The sequence below is a fragment of the Corticium candelabrum genome, chromosome 3, assembly GCF_963422355.1.
Source record: "Corticium candelabrum chromosome 3, ooCorCand1.1, whole genome shotgun sequence".
Classification (NCBI taxonomy): Eukaryota; Metazoa; Porifera; class Homoscleromorpha; order Homosclerophorida; family Plakinidae; genus Corticium; species Corticium candelabrum.
Genome location: NC_085087.1, coordinates 1,034,436 through 1,050,475, shown reverse-complemented (window position 1 = coordinate 1,050,475; position 16,040 = coordinate 1,034,436). Strand labels below are relative to the sequence as shown.

At 41.2% G+C, this 16,040-nt stretch overlaps 1 protein-coding gene across 1 annotated transcript in view; it reads right to left on the bottom strand.

Moving 5' to 3' along the window:
• LOC134176815 (DNA polymerase alpha subunit B-like) overlaps positions 1-15,387 on the bottom strand; it is a 32,735-nt gene extending 17,348 nt beyond the window's left edge. Inside the window, exons 1-8 of the mRNA XM_062643475.1 lie at positions 15,350-15,387; positions 12,920-13,075; positions 11,617-11,679; positions 11,516-11,558; positions 9,975-10,132; positions 8,639-8,712; positions 8,478-8,574; positions 956-1,056 (exon numbers count right to left, since the gene is read on the bottom strand). Of these exons, the coding sequence (XP_062499459.1) occupies positions 956-1,056; positions 8,478-8,574; positions 8,639-8,712; positions 9,975-10,132; positions 11,516-11,558; positions 11,617-11,679; positions 12,920-13,075; positions 15,350-15,352 (695 nt within the window). The 5' untranslated portion in view covers positions 15,353-15,387. The remainder of the gene's footprint in view (positions 1-955; positions 1,057-8,477; positions 8,575-8,638; positions 8,713-9,974; positions 10,133-11,515; positions 11,559-11,616; positions 11,680-12,919; positions 13,076-15,349) is intronic.
• Positions 15,388-16,040: the final 653 nt, after the last annotated feature.

The following is a 16,040-nucleotide window of genomic DNA, read 5'->3' as shown; positions in this document are numbered from 1 at the left end:
TGCATTATGCATGCATCAAATTCCACACATATCATCATTGTTATTGTGGAACACAGCAACAGGCTGGTGCAACTACAAACATGCATAATAATGCAAGTAGACAGAAATGCACTGCTATTGTCCTAAAAATATCTTAGTTCCCATCGGCACAAACAGAAAGCTTGTCAAGTAAGACGAGATAAACACTGCAAATGCTACAATTAAGATCATTAAACTAGTTAAAATGGAAAACATTGTTAGGCTGAGCCTCAACGATATATAACAGACACGAAACACAGTGATTTGTTAATTAGAAGGTTTTGTGTAAAAGAAATTCGAGTTTATATAATTACTTAAACATAAACTAATTCCTACACCTCCCCAACGCAGAAAGCAAACCACTTTGTGGTAAACATTTGAGTGATTGCTCACACTGTACATACTCTAACAAAGATATTGATCTACCTATGTAAATTTGTCCACTTCAAATCAAGCTCATTCACGGACAAACGTAGACACGCATTTGGACATTGAAGAGAACATGAACATATAGGTATAGGGTAAATTTCTTTGTAAGAGTGATGAATTCTCACATTTACTTGCATTATTGGGCCACAGTCATCAAGCCATCTCTAAGAGTTCAAGCCAGTTTGCCACATTTCTTATCAGTTCTGAGGAAATGGCGTGCAAATCCGCAGAGCCGTACAGCTATTACACTTACACCTGCATGTGACATCACAAACCACCATGTCTGTGATTGGCTCAAAATGGTCACTCAACCAAAAACACATCTCAACACAGTACACAACACATAGGAAGGGTCTCGCCAAGGCTCGCCCTAATAAAACATGATCAGCACAAAAAAGCAGGCTCAGTCAACGGCTAATTGTAAAACTTACTTTACATTATTATCACAAATTTACATGATAGCCCTCGGTCAGAAGAAATTGTCAAAAAACCACAAAACCAAACTCACATTTCATGGTTGCCAAGATGGAATAAAACATCAGTTGATGTAATGCCAAAAGTTACTCCTTTTAATGAAACTGTTGATGGATTGGAAAGAAAGTACACATTCTGTAAAGAAAATCTTGTGTAATGGCTGTCATTGCAAACACTGTCAGCGAGTACACTTTATCACACTCATGCAAAACAGTGAGCAAGTGGTGTGTGTGTGTGTGTGTGTGTGTGTGTGTGTGTGTGTGTGTGCACGTGCGCACGTGCGTGTTTGACTATAGCTCAGTTGGCTAGAGAGTCATCTTATGGAGTGAGTACATCCGAGATCCTACAGAGTTGCAAGTACAAGTCACAGTAATGGCAATCTATTTAGCATAATTTCCTTGAGCAAGAAACTCGCACACAATTGCCTCTCTCAACTCAAGAGTACAAATAAGCACCACAGGCGTTTGCCAAGTCAATCTTTGAAAATTGCTTCCAACCAGCCAATGAGGAAAACAAGTCTTCTATCCTTGGTAGTGGATATGTCTCTCTCTGAATTTCTCAATTTACAGCTACCTTGTAATCGTCGCAGATTCTGACCGATCGACATTGCTTTACTATTGGTGCTATTGGTGCCGCTCATTCTGAATAATCTATTGGCTCAATGATGCCTGCTGCTTTCATCCTGTCTAGCACCTGCTCACTTTTGTAGCGTAAGGTATACGACCTGACCTGGGTTTGCAAAACTTGGACTTTGCATTCGGCTCCACGTAAATTGTTGCTGTCACTTCTTTGAGTAATCCTAGATCTTCTCTGAATTCAGCTTGTGACTCTCCAAACACTGTCAAGAGATAGGTGAGTTCTCACATGGCAAATATAGTATTCTATTCAAGCTTGGTTTTGTCAAGCCACTTCCGTCCAAAAAGTGTTGGCCCATTTCCTTTGATGATTAATAGACTCCACTGATGCCTTTGATCCCTGTAGGCCACTTGAACTGTAATAGATCCCATAGTATGGTTGGTATTTGACTGCTGTAGCTGTGGACCGTTATCTCCCCACAACTGACGGTAAGTATTCTCACTCATTATTGAAGCAGAGGCTCCTGCATCAACTTGCATACTGACTTACCTTGGTGTTGTCAAGTTGCAATGTCACCACAATGAGAGAAGTTCTTTGTCAGAATTGGTGAAAAATTTGTTCATAGTTTCTTCTTCTTTTCTTGCCTGGTAAGTTTTCTGTGACTTGGATGTCTTTCTGTCGTTCTTAGACTTAGCTACGGCTCCTGCTTTGCTTCTGTTTTGAAGAGTTAAAGCAAAGTGTCCGCACCTGTTACAGTAATAGCATTCAGCCATCTTGAACCTGAAATCTTCGGCAAGGTGTTCCCATGGCATTGGTAGCAGCAGTCACTGGGCTTGTGCACATAGGACTGGCGACTCAGTCCAGTGTGTCTCAAGGCCATAACTGTGGCTGCCTGCTTCTTGATATGCCTTGTGACCTCTTCTCTGCCTTCTGTTAGTTCTGCTGCTTTACATAACTCAAATACTTTGTGGAATGTGAGGTCAGGCTCAGCTAGTAAACGCCATTGGAGACGAATGTTTTAACTCCACACACCACACAATCCCGTAACATTACTTCTAAACTGTCACCAAACTTGCAATGCTCTGAAAATCGGTGCAGCTCAGCTAGGAACTGAGCGTGAGTGGTCGACATGACCAATCTCATCTAGATGGCTCTGCCTGTGTTTCCAAAGACCGATGCGTGCTGTGCAGGAGCATCCACAACCAAGTTGCCACTCTTAGAGAATACAACAGTCTTCCGTTCCTGCCTTTTTGTTGGAGTACTCTCAAAGATTGGTCTTCAAAGAGTTCTAAGGACTTTATGCAATAAGACCTCCAGAGAGATCTGTCTGACGCATAGCATTCCCAGTTGGACTGTCGTCCCCTCTACCCTAGCAGCATTGCCTTGGATATGAAAATGTAGTCATTCTTGCAGGCCGCTGAAAACACAGACGCACACGCGTCTCCCCTCTGTGACGTCACACTACACTACGCCCGTTATAACGCGTTACCAGGACTTCAGGAACCAGAAGCAACTTTGACCTGCTATATCTTAACGAAGACTTAACTCAAAAATCTAAACTATTTTACCTGTCATGTATGCAACTAGAACTATTAATTTCCAACATAAAAATTTTTGATTTTTGCATTGCAGTTACCTTAACAATAACACACATTTCCTGCTGTGACAAAGAAATACCTGTGAAACACTGGAACAACAGACGAAGAGTTCAGATTAAACCATTGCCATGGAATGGGCTGATCACTACAAAGCATGTTAGCATGAACACATCCATTGCGAGACATCCTGGCATGTTTGCAATTATTGATGGAGACAGTGTAATACTGGTCCACTACAAATGCTATCCAATGGCTTCCATTGCATTGTGCAAGTGAAAATTCTCGTTCTGCTTTGCAAGCAAAGAGAGTTGCTAGGGAAAGACAGCAGAGCTTGAAGCAAAGCCATTCCATGGATAAACCACAGACTTTGGTAAGTACACATTCTGCTGGAGCAGTATCGACATCAAGTAAACTCAATACCTTCGATTTCACAGTTGTGGCACTAATCTATACTGTCAGCATTAGCTAGACACCATGGAATAGGACCAAGCGAGTAACTCAAATCTTGCAAGGGTCAATAGATCACCTTTGTGCTAGAACGACAAGACGAGCAAGTATTCCTCGGTTCGTCTTTATCATAATGTCCTTGCTGCCAACTTTCACTAAAGTCCACGTCAAAACTATTGACATATTTCCGGTTTACCTGTACTATTTTTGGAAAGTTTTCTTGTTTTGTTATTTATTAAGAAACTGCACCAAATTTTTCTCAAACAGCTGAAAAGCAGTTGCAAAAGCTATTCCATGGTCTGAGCATCCGCGTAGAGAACTGTTCCATCATCAAACGAGTCATGAAAGACAACGCCGCAATATTCTGTTACTACACCGCTCCAGTACCAAGAAGCCATCTAGGATCTGCCAACTTTCACATGTTTCTCGCTCTACTGTTTACTGAACTCTCAAAAGACTGAATACTAGAGAATGAATTAAATGCAGAGCTTCCTGTGGAAGACCAAAAATCTAGCTGAAAGCCTTCAAACAGCTTCAATTAGTGAACATGACGCAACAAGGAACAACAAATCAGCAAACAAATTTGCTGGCAGCATAGGAAGTTGTCAGTTCTTCCACCAGCAGAAGAGAACTTCATGACGCAAGTATCGTTACACTATGCCCAAGAAAATTCCGCTGCTAGCTAGTGAAGCTAAAAATTGAGACCCTGGGCATCATGGTTTCTCGATTAGCCTGCTAGCTCACCAGATCTTGCACCAATAGAAAACTTCTAGGCGGTCACCAAGGGATGTGTTGAACTTCATAGGCCTCAAAACGTACATGAACTTGAAGGCACAATCCAGGCGGAATGACACTTGCTCACACCTTGTGATCTGTTGCCGCATACATCAAACGCACGTCTAGCGCCATTGCCTAGAGCTACGCTAGCTACGAAAATGCTATAAAAAATGAAAGTAGGACACAAGCTATTGATGCGCACTTGTGAGTTTCTAAAGTCTAGCAAACCTACAAGCATACACAACAGTTCTCTTTATCTAGAAAACGTACATGACCTGAAAACAGATGCGTTTCTGCTCACACTACCATGGCCACGCCTCCAAGCGTAAATGTGTCAATAGTTTTGACGCGGACTGTAGAACAGCACTCATACAAAAAATTCTTTCAAATTCAAGCGCACTATGACAGCACAGAAAGACACTCTTAAACTTCCAATTGCTCCTTGAAAAAATTGTTTAGGGCTAAGCAACCTTTGTCGCAAACAGACAGTAGATGTTGTTGAAGGTCACTCATAGCTACAATTCCAGCTGCCAAATTTATAATTCTTTTTATCACTGGCAATGAATGGATTTGTCCAAAATTCGACGATGTTGATTAGCTTCAACACCAGACCCATCTCGCTGAATTCTTGACGGTGATGAAGCTTTATGCCTGCTCAAAGTAGCTGCTTGTAAATCGTTAAGAGTGATGTAATGGTTTCACCCTAGAAAGTTGAACTTGAGTGCATGTTCAAGCTACAGAAGCTCTCGTGCACAGTCATGATCCAATGCTGAACGGCAACAGAATTCAAACTATATCCAACAATGCCTACTTTTGCCTTTGTATCACAATTTATTGTCTGCTCAATGTACTGGTCACCAGCCACCTAAACAAAGGAACTTAAATGGCATCGCTGTACTCCAAATTCTCCACGCATGAGCTGTTTGTGTGCGTCAAGGCATGTGTCAGGCCACCAATAAACGATCAAGTAGCGGCAGTTGTTGACTCTGTTGTACGCAAAGAAAATGGCAACGTACTCCTGACAGACGTGATATGCACAACCAATTTCCTTCGCACGTAGCTATAATAAAGTGAAGCAAAGTACATACCATTTCCAAATAGGAGTCCCAAATGTCGCCATGGCATAGGGAGACACAGCATTTACAATATCCTTCAAACAGTTGAACTCCAACAATACAGTGAGGTCAGATACGCTTGGATACATCCATCACTGCGCTTTGCCCTCTTGATCAAGTAGCTGTCTAACTTCGCCTGGCAGTTGGTGTTCGCTTGCGATATCAAATTCGGTGTTTAGTTCATCCTCTGTTCACTGGTCAGATTGCACACCCATTCTTCAACATCTGAACAAGCTGTTGGTAGAGAATATCACGCAGTACAGCAGCAGCAACAACAACTTTGTGTTCCATACTGACGTTTGGGCAAACTGAATTTTGTCACTGAAACACAGTGAAAGTATAGCTTGCTTTCAAATGAGCAGATGATAGTCTGGTACATTAATGCCTTCCTCTCTCAGTAGGGCCACGTAGCAATTTTGGGAATCACTCATTTTGACCGCTGCAGCAGATAAAGCATTGTCAACTATTTCGATCTGAATTTCACTTTGAATGTGTCCAAATGCATTCGATAAGGACCGTCTTCTCCTTGTTGCCTGTCTTCGTCAATAATGTGATTCTCTAGAAGCTTTTTCAAACCTCATCTATCTGTAAATCCAGAGTAGCAGGAACCGTGGTAACGAGCCACTGCTGCAATAGCATCTGGTCCAGACACTTTTCTCAATATACACTCGTCATTTCTGACAGTAGCAACATCTCTAATTGCCATTGCGCCTGCAGAGTCATGCAGTCTGATAACGGTATATTCTTTCTGCAGTAGCTTTAAGAGTTCTTTTTCTGGAGCAGGCACAAGAAGTTTCCGTGTCATCGAGTATCATTTTGTCACTATCACTATCAGTAGACTTGCTGTCACTACGGTCTCGTCTAACTCTTGAATGTCTGCTCGAGATGCATTGCAGAGTCTTTCTATGGATATAGGTCTGATAGCAACATCTGTGATAGCTTCCCATCGGTCTATGAGCGTGTTCACTCCGGGCCTAATCATCATTAGTTTGAAGTTAGTGCACTAATGCCACTTGTTCACACTGGTAGTAATCATGATTAATGTAACGCTGTAAAGAGTAGTATTACAACCACATTAGTGGCATTAGTGGTTGCACTTGACTTTAGCACACAAGGTAGTATACAAGAAGAGCATGCTGTCGATGTTTCTAATGTAGTGTTGCATGTTTAAACGTACAAATGCAGCAACGACATGGCGACGTATACAGAAGTGCAGGCAGATGTCTACTACGTGCGTGCCTGTACATGTGACAACTTTCTGCCATCTGAAGGAGCTGCCAGGAAAAGAAAACTAAATGTTTCCCTCTTCAAAACCAAAAGCAATGGATTCGTCAGACCATTCACGCGAATTCTTGCCAGATATGGCGGATGAAACTGTGGAGGCTAATTACACTCACGTGCCCACGTGACTTACTAATCATAGTTAGCGGTGTGAGCACGCTTGCGTAAATGTTGGCCTAATCATAGTTAGCCTAATCATAGTTAGTCCAGATGTCGGTGTGAAAACACTCTATCTCCCTGGTAAGACTGCAAGTGCGCTTTCTTTATTCTTTATCAGCTGATATGGTTGAGGTTGTGGATATCTACTGGTAAGTTAGAATTTCTATATTTATGTCTTCAACCAGAATCAGTGAAGCTTAACCGAACTCCACCAGCTAATCCAGTAAATGGCTGGATTAGCTGGTTGAGCTCCACCAATTCTGGTTGAAACATAAGAACGCTGCCTCATCCAGTACAGGTCCTCAACCTCAACCGGATTAGCTAGTAGAGACTAAAGAAATGTGCCCCAAGTTTCTCCAGTCATGGTCACGACAAACATCAGCTGCATTCCACAACTATTTCCAACTAGCTACTCTCATTCAATATTGTCATATCGCCTGTTCCTTAGCTCAATACGTGGCACATACAGTTAACACTGGTAACCTGAGACAAAGTGCCTTAGTAAAGAACGAGTCGCTCAGAAAGAACGTTTTCTTCTTCACCTGATAGATGGCCATGGCCAACAACCGCAGTCTGATTATACGTATGTATACCAATAACATATGAATCAATGGCTTGTTGGATGAATATGGTAACAGATGTCGATTTCTGAGCAGATTTTCAGACTTCTTCCTGGACTATACCTCCAGCAATGAATTGCAGCAAATGGTAAATGCTTTTTATCATCCATGAATAAATAGAATGGGGAATGCACGTTAGCACTGATAAAACGAAAGTGTTCAGTGTTGGTACTGAAAAACAGAGGCATTACTGTAAACCGTCCTTGGGTCAACAACCATTTCAGTTGATGGCTGTATCCTTGAGAATGTTCCTGAATTCTGCTATCTAGATAGAATTGTGACTAACTCAGGAGACTGCCATTCTGACTTTATTGAAAATATTCAAAAAGCATGCAAGATATTTGCAATCTGGAAAAAAGAGTACTTGCAAATCATGGGTTGAGTAAAGGATAGAGTGTTTTGTACACTCGTCGTCCCGGTTCTATGATATATGCTTGGGACTTTTGGGCTGTAACCCAACAAGACAGAAAGCTGACTAAATTTCACCTGCACTGCATTTGTTCCATTCTTGGTGTTACAATGTTCACAAATAAAAATATTGTCAACTTGACATCTGCTCGTGAAACTCCAATAGAACAATAAATTCAAAGAGGTTAACAGGAAAAAAGAGACAAACGAGAAAGCAAAAGAAATCCACTGATTTATGACAGAAACAAATAAATTGTCTGTTTAAACTGTAACAGACGTTTCAGAAGCGCAAAAGACACAAATGTTACAGTGAGCAGTCTTCATGCATTTCTGCTAAAACTCATTGTTATTAATGAAACAGCATCGTCGGTATTGATGGCTGCATTTAAGGTCTAAAGTTTACAGTTTAAGATGTGTGTGTGTGTGTGTGTGTGTGTGTGTGTGTGTGTGTGTGTGTGTGTGTGTGTGTGTGTGTGTGTGTGTGTGTGTGTGTGTGTGTGTGAATTGGAGCATGCTGCATACAGTGCTATGGTGCATGTGCTGCATACTACAACAAAAAACACCAATGATTAAACCTCATATTTATCTTCCAGCTGAAGTGGTGGCTGTGGATATACACAATGATGGTGAACATCACGTAAAGAAGGCACTACCAAAACAGATGTTTTCCACCTGAAACATTTAAAGATGTCCTCAAACACACATTACGCATAACAAGCTTGTCATGACACATTACTTTAACATTTTATCCAGTTTGTCTTTGGCCATTACTTTAAACAGTTCATCAAATGTTTTGTTTACTTTGGAGTCCTGCAAGAAACAGATTGCAGTATGAGTAATAATCAAACCTACATTAATTGCAGGGTTCTCGCTGGGAGCATGGTGGGATGGGTGGATCCACGACGCATGCAGTCTGCTCTTTACAGTCAGACATGCACACTGGAGCCGATTTCAAGTGATGTAGACTTTGCGTTGTCGCAATTGCGTGTTACATTGTCCAAGTGCTCTGGCAAGGAAATCAACTTCAATTGCAATAAGCCCTTCTTATAATATAGCGATGTTCGTCGGTTGCGATGACAAAACTGCAGAAAGTCTGTCTAGTCAGGCAGTGATTGACGTGGACCACTGTTGTTGCTTCGCATAAAGCCATAGAGTACTGTAGATTCTAGGTGCTAAGCATACTTCTGAACAAGAGTTTCCTGGTCACTCGAAAGGCATCTGAGACTAGAAGCAGAGACAGCCCATCCGGGGCTGCAATCAACACTTGTGCGTACATTTGGAACGCGGCTATTTTCCCGCATTATGTTTAAGAGTCTAGATTTGTGGCTATTGTCACCTTTCCTAAGTACTACAGTATCTTGTACAAGTTTCAGTAGTATGGAATTTCAAACATTCCTTAGCTGTAGGACTTTGGACTCCTATCTACCATTTCTGAGCGAGGCGCACTCCTACTGGGGCGTGGTGCAGCGCCACGCTACCACGCTGTAGCGAGAACCCTGAATTGATTCATTACATATCTTAGTTTGCACATAAGAAATGACTGACAAATTGAAACCACCAAATGCAAATAATTTACATCCTGATTCCATTAGCAACTAAAACCAGTACAAAATCCGTAGAGATAAAAGCAGCAATCTTTTTCCAATTCAAACAATATTCAATATTCAATATTCACTATAAACAATTCGAAGAAAGAAGAGGAGGAGGAGAAGGAGGAGGAGGAGGAGGAGGAGGAAGAGGAGGAGCAGAAGGAGGAGGAGAAAACACAGTAGAGCATTATTTATCCAGACACCACTTATCATGCTCTCAAAATGGTAACAAAAATCAGTGGTATGTTACAAAATAAAACATGACAAAATTGAAGCTACAATACAAACAAAAGTCAGGAAGAAGCTTTTCATTCTTGCTATGATCATAGCAGATATTGGCTTATATGTTACACATGTCATAGTAGCCATCTGTACTGACAGCACTACATGTTATCCAAACAAATCACTTATCTGAACATCATCTGGTCCCAACTTGTTTGGATAAAAAATGGCACTCTGTTGTAAGACACTGCATAGTTCTACCTTGATAAGTGGATGTTCTGCGTCAACAAACGGTCCAATAAGAATGAGAATATCTGGTGGCTGAGAGTCCAATGTTCCAATCAGCTCATTCAGTGGTTCATCAAGTAAGTTGTCAAAAGTTGAAAATGGACCACAAGAAACCACAACAGATAAAGGCTCTAAACAACAACTAAAACTACTTTTCACAAATTGCTTCACATGCACACACACACACACACACACACACACACACACACACTACTGAGCTCAGGCTAAATGTGTTTAGAATTTTAGAATAGCTTCAACCTAGCCTGTTTAATTATAGTAGTAGTCTACAATGTTTTCTGGCAATATCTCAGCATCTAGTAATGATCTAACTGGCGAAGACAGACAAAAAGCAAACAACGAGCTCTACCTTATATCATTAGTAATTAGGTATGTAGAACATTAGTTTCAACTATTGTAGCTCACCAAACATAACTAAATTTCAGTCTTTTTAGAATGCTGATACATCAAAGCACTCTAGTGCTTGTACGTTGTTCTTTTACATACCCAAGTCAGTTCTAACTATAATATAAAAACACTAAAGTGATAAACCCTCGCTGCTAGCTTAGCTAGTTACCGAATGAACAGCTGCTGCACACGTACTGACACCTGCTAGTTAACATGATCATTGTTAATTCATCATGAAGAGCGTGAGAAGAAAGCTGGACACATTCACTACCTCATTCTATACACCTCTTGAAAGCATCCAAAGACATCATCACATTGACTGGCACAGTCAATAACACCAGTGACGACAATGAGTGCATGCACTGCATTCCATTTGTTTTTCTGGCCGTTCATGGTCCACGCATGCGTGCACAGATTAAATAGTCGCACGCTACACTTACTGATCTAGCTTGCGTTCAATTCACTGAATATAAAAAACACTAACCACAACGGCAATGACTCTAATGGTTTGTATTCTGCTTTGCTGTACCCACACATACTGCCTAGGGTCAATGTCTACATTACAGCATATCTCTTGATACACCCATGAAATGCACTTAGAGCACTTCACTACAAACAAATCATATCCTCTGCATATATCAATTTCTTCTCTACAACAGCCTGAAACAAAACGTCATATAATACTTTCACACAATCAAGTCATGGATGGGCATCCAAGTTTGGCAAACTGCTTCCATTTCACAGCAATAAAAGCTCAAACTGCACTCAAACTGCACTCTGATAAGAACTTCCTGAACATCGATCAGCCAATGATTTGATCCAACCAACACTTTGTACTGGTGCACATTTGGAGCAAACGTTGTACAAAACTTCTATACAAAACTTCTATACAAAACTTTGCACTATTTCATTACAAAATCACATATCATTAACTACAGTCAACGATTTTCTTGTAAGGTTCTAATCTTGCACTATTTGAGTTTAAAGAAACAATAATTAACTTCTTTACACAACACCAGTATAAAGTTTGAGTTGCTGCAGCATACACATAATTGACCAAACACAAGTTGGCCCCTTAGAACATCAACCATTGCTGCAATACTATGTACCTGTCAACTGAGATGAAAGAGGTAAACGATCCAGTGCCACATCCTACAAAATATTACAACAATGACAAAGTTCTTTCACAAGCAAGAAAATAATCTCTAACATCCTGTATTGTTGATGCAGCTAGCTCTGTCCCACTTCCATTCCTTCCTTCCACATTAACCACCTACCAACACATGCAATACCAACAATAATAAACAAAAAATTGAAACTGGCATGCAGCCACATACATTTGTACACAAACATCTACATTTGCACACAGGTACATTCTGAACATGCGCGCGCGCACACACACACACACACACACACACACACACACACACACACACACACACACACACAACACAACACACACACACACACACACACACACACACACACACACACACACACACACACACACACACACACACACACACACACACACACACACACACACACACACACACACACCTAAACCTAAACCCTAAACAGCTAATGGCTGCTTAGGACCCCAGTCAAAGACCAGGTACTCAATTATACTCCTGAGTCGAGAGAAGCAAAAAATGTGTGTTAGTTTCTTGCTTAAAGAAATCAAGCCATAGCTCGCCATCACTGTGACTTGAACTTGCAACCCGTCAAGGTCCCGAATGTACTCACTCCATAGGATGACTGCAGGGTTGCCACAGTCTTGCCACCGAAAATTCGTAGGGGAATGTCACTAATGGAGACATGCCTACCTGGTCATGTTGAAACCACGCCCACTACTGTTCAGAATTTCAATAGACAAATCAGCCATTGCAAGCTATGTGTACTTGCTACAAGTTCAGGATCTTTCATTTCTGAGTCAAATTTGCTGGATTTCGCCATTGGTCAACACCTTATGATCCTTCACGAAAAGAAATCTTAGCCATTATTTATTCCGCACACATCAGGGTTTGCTAAAGCATCCGGGTTTATTACAACATCCGGGTTTGTTACAACATCCGGGTTTGTTAAAACATCTGGGTTTGGTTTTAGCCTTCTGAGGTCTGGAAGCACATAAACGACCCCACCTCTCCACCCCACCCCTGTCGTAAACGGGATGCTTGATCACAAAAGTATGGTCTCGGAGATTCTGAAACTGTTCTGCAAGAAGTAAACTGGCCATAAGCAAGAAGAATAACACCTTCTACACAAAGCTTGGAGACGTTGTGCTTGTGAGATAGCCACAGCATATTTGATAATCTATTTATTTGTAGGCCCACCTGTATTTTTCGTAAGCAGCTTTTTGCAGCAAAAATTCGTACACCACAAATTTATTCGTAGGTGTGGCAACCCTGTGACTGTCAAACCAATTGAGCTACACCACACGTGCGCGCGCACACACACACACACACACACACACACACACACATGTGCAAACACACACATTGCTTCATTTGCACCTGTCCTGGGAACAAACTGTACTCTTCAACACCTGACAAGCTCAGATGAACAGATTGTCCACCAGATGTCTTCAGCGAGCCTTCCAAAAGCACTGAAGAAGAATTCATTTTGCCTTCAGCATCACAACAAATGCGACCCACAGTAACTAACACCTCCTATAAATAGATCAATAATCAAATTTGTTATACTTATATACATTTACAATTGTGACAATTCAACACACTGAAAAATAAACTTGGACACACTTCAGAATTAGAAATTAGTGACCACAAGGCACAAATTTGGGCTCCTACACTTTTTGTTTGCACTTGAGTATACCAATAAATGGAAGAGATTCAGCGCCTGCGAGGTCTTCCTTCTACATCTTGATAGTCTTATTCCACCTGCACATGTATTCTAGCTGTCATCATTGCTGACATTTATTCTCCATTTGTGTTGAGTTGGCTGACAAAAGTAGCCTTGACACTAGGCCTTTGTCCTCTTTCAGCAGTCTTTCCATGCAAGCATAGCAGTAAGGTTGTAAAAGCAAAGGAATTTTAGGGTTAGAGTTAGGGTTAAGGTTAAGGTTAGGGTTAAGAAGGAATCTCCTTCCTTTACAATATGACAGAGTCACATGAAACACCCAGTTACTAGGCTCATGTGGAAAGACCAATTACAGCAAAGGAAGGCCTAGTGTTGAGAATATGACAAAAGTAGATAATGAGAAGCGGTCAGGATCCAGAAGTGCTCTTTCTTAGAGCTAAAGGGTGAATCAATGCTCCAATGTACAGTTGACACTTGTGACCATTTATGTTGTTACAATTAGCTATAAAGCTTTAATACAATAAAAATTAAGATAGGGTTAAAGGAAACTTCGATATGCACATGTCCTGCATGTCACTTGCTCCTCCTACTAAACTGATCTCTAAAATTTCCACTGGTAGAAATCAGAGATTCTGTGGTTTCAAATGATATCAAATTCATCTCTCTAACAAAATTTCTAGTACAAAAAATACAGGCACACTTTCGTGCCCCTACGAACAATTTTAACGTGCAGGAGCGCAACATATGATGCCTTCTAAAATGCTTAACTTTAATCTTGCACTTGTGTATTACAAACATTTCTAAACAAAAGGCCACATCAAAAAAGTTCTTTGTTTTGGGTAACCCAACCAACTGCCTTTGGAGGCTGCCTCGACTGTTTTTTTGAATATTTTTGCTGCACGTATCTTCGAACATGTTGCATGCATGTACATCTATCACTTATTCCCGTCGTGCACAATGCACATAAGTGTACAAGGCTAAGATTGCACAGTACTGTAGATATAAACAATATGTAAGTGTACGTGCCATACCTGTATAACAATTCTGTCACAGTTCTGGATGGCTGTCATTCCATCGTCAATTCTAAGATACTGCAAGTCAAATAATCTCTGCTAAAGATAATTTTCGCAAGGGTTTAACGTCAGACGACGATGCAAGCACTCTGTGCAGACAGCATCAGATCCAAGCATTCGCTATGATGCAGTGCCGGATGACGATGGTGGATTGCATTTAGAGTTTTGTAAACGTCATGTTTTGAAGGTTGCTACGGCATTGAGAACTTGTCAGCGAGTTCCGGCTGAACATGCATTTAAACGACATGCCGATGCGGAAAGCGTCGGAGAAGCGTATTCTCCAACCACCTACACCTGCATGGATCTGGCGGTACAGCCACTGGCATGGATGGTCTGGTCACCATTGCTGGACTCGTATTCTCGGTTGGTGTCTTTGACAGTGAAGGTACATACCGTGTACTGTACATCGTGTGGTCCATTGCTCATGCGTTGTAAATGATCAACGGCCACCACGTAATGCATTTAATGTGTGTATTTTTAAATAAAAAATGTAAAATAAAAAAATCCAACCGACCAACAGTAATTTTCTACTCCATGTTACCCAAAACAAAGAATTTTTGGTGTGGCCTAACTGCATTTTATCTTAGCATAACTACAAATGTATGAACATAAAGTCACAGGCTTTGCCCGAACAATGTTAGAGCACAAGGACAAACTTATAAAACATAAACCATAAACACACACACACACACACACACACACACACACACACACACACACACACACACACACACGCACACATGCACGCACACACACACCTCAAAATAACGGCCGGACATCAAAGAATGTCCGATCAATATTGCTATTTGTCTGGGCAACTGAATCGATGCGTGAACATCCTAGTCAATCAATCTGAACTGTAGCCAAGGGATCTTCATTTTGTTAATCAATGTCAGCTTAGAACAAGCTAGGGCAAACTGTCAAGCATGAAACTTTTAGCATGTACATGTACAAGGCAGTATCCTATGTCTGCTGCATCACAGGTGGTCACAGGTAAAGGTAAAACAGGTTTAAGTCTTCAGGTGTTTTACAATAATAAACAGCTGGTGTTACCATTTTAGGTGTTGTATTAGTTAGGTTGCATTCAATTTTCTGGCAGTTGTGCAGGTCTTGAATGTGACTAGGTAAGGCAGCCATCCCAGTCCTTTGGTCAGCCATCCGTTGAGAGTCCTGCAACTAGGCCACTGTTCATCTCTTTCCGTGCAATTGTAGCAGGCTTGCCCCTTGGCATAGTTTCACATGTTGATGATCGGTGCCATGGGCTATCACAAATCATTTAGTTTAGCTTCTTAACTTGTCTTTCGTTTTCTGATGGCTGCGTTTGAGTTCTCAACAATTGTTTTACGTTCCTTCAGAGTGGACAACGTTGCAGCATCAATTCTGCCGGAAGAAGCACAGTCTGGTTACCTACCAGTAATGGTGAAAGGTGATGGGAATTGCCTCTTTTGGTCAGCAAGCGCTTTCGCATTTAGAGAAGAGAACCAACATAAAATTTTAAGGAAAACAGAGTATTAAGCTGATCAGTTCTAAGTGTTTGCGTTCATTGCATTATATAATAGTACAATCATGTATGCAAACAGTGAAAGAGTGCCAAAGGTGTTAAATAATTCAAGTTACCTGAAACAACCTTGCTATCCCAGTAAGGCTAGCCTCCTACCAGACCCTCTTGCGACGTCGTGCCCGGTTCCTGTATAACACGACAACGGCTAAGTAAGGCAGTGGGCCCAAAGAGGTACAGTGCCAC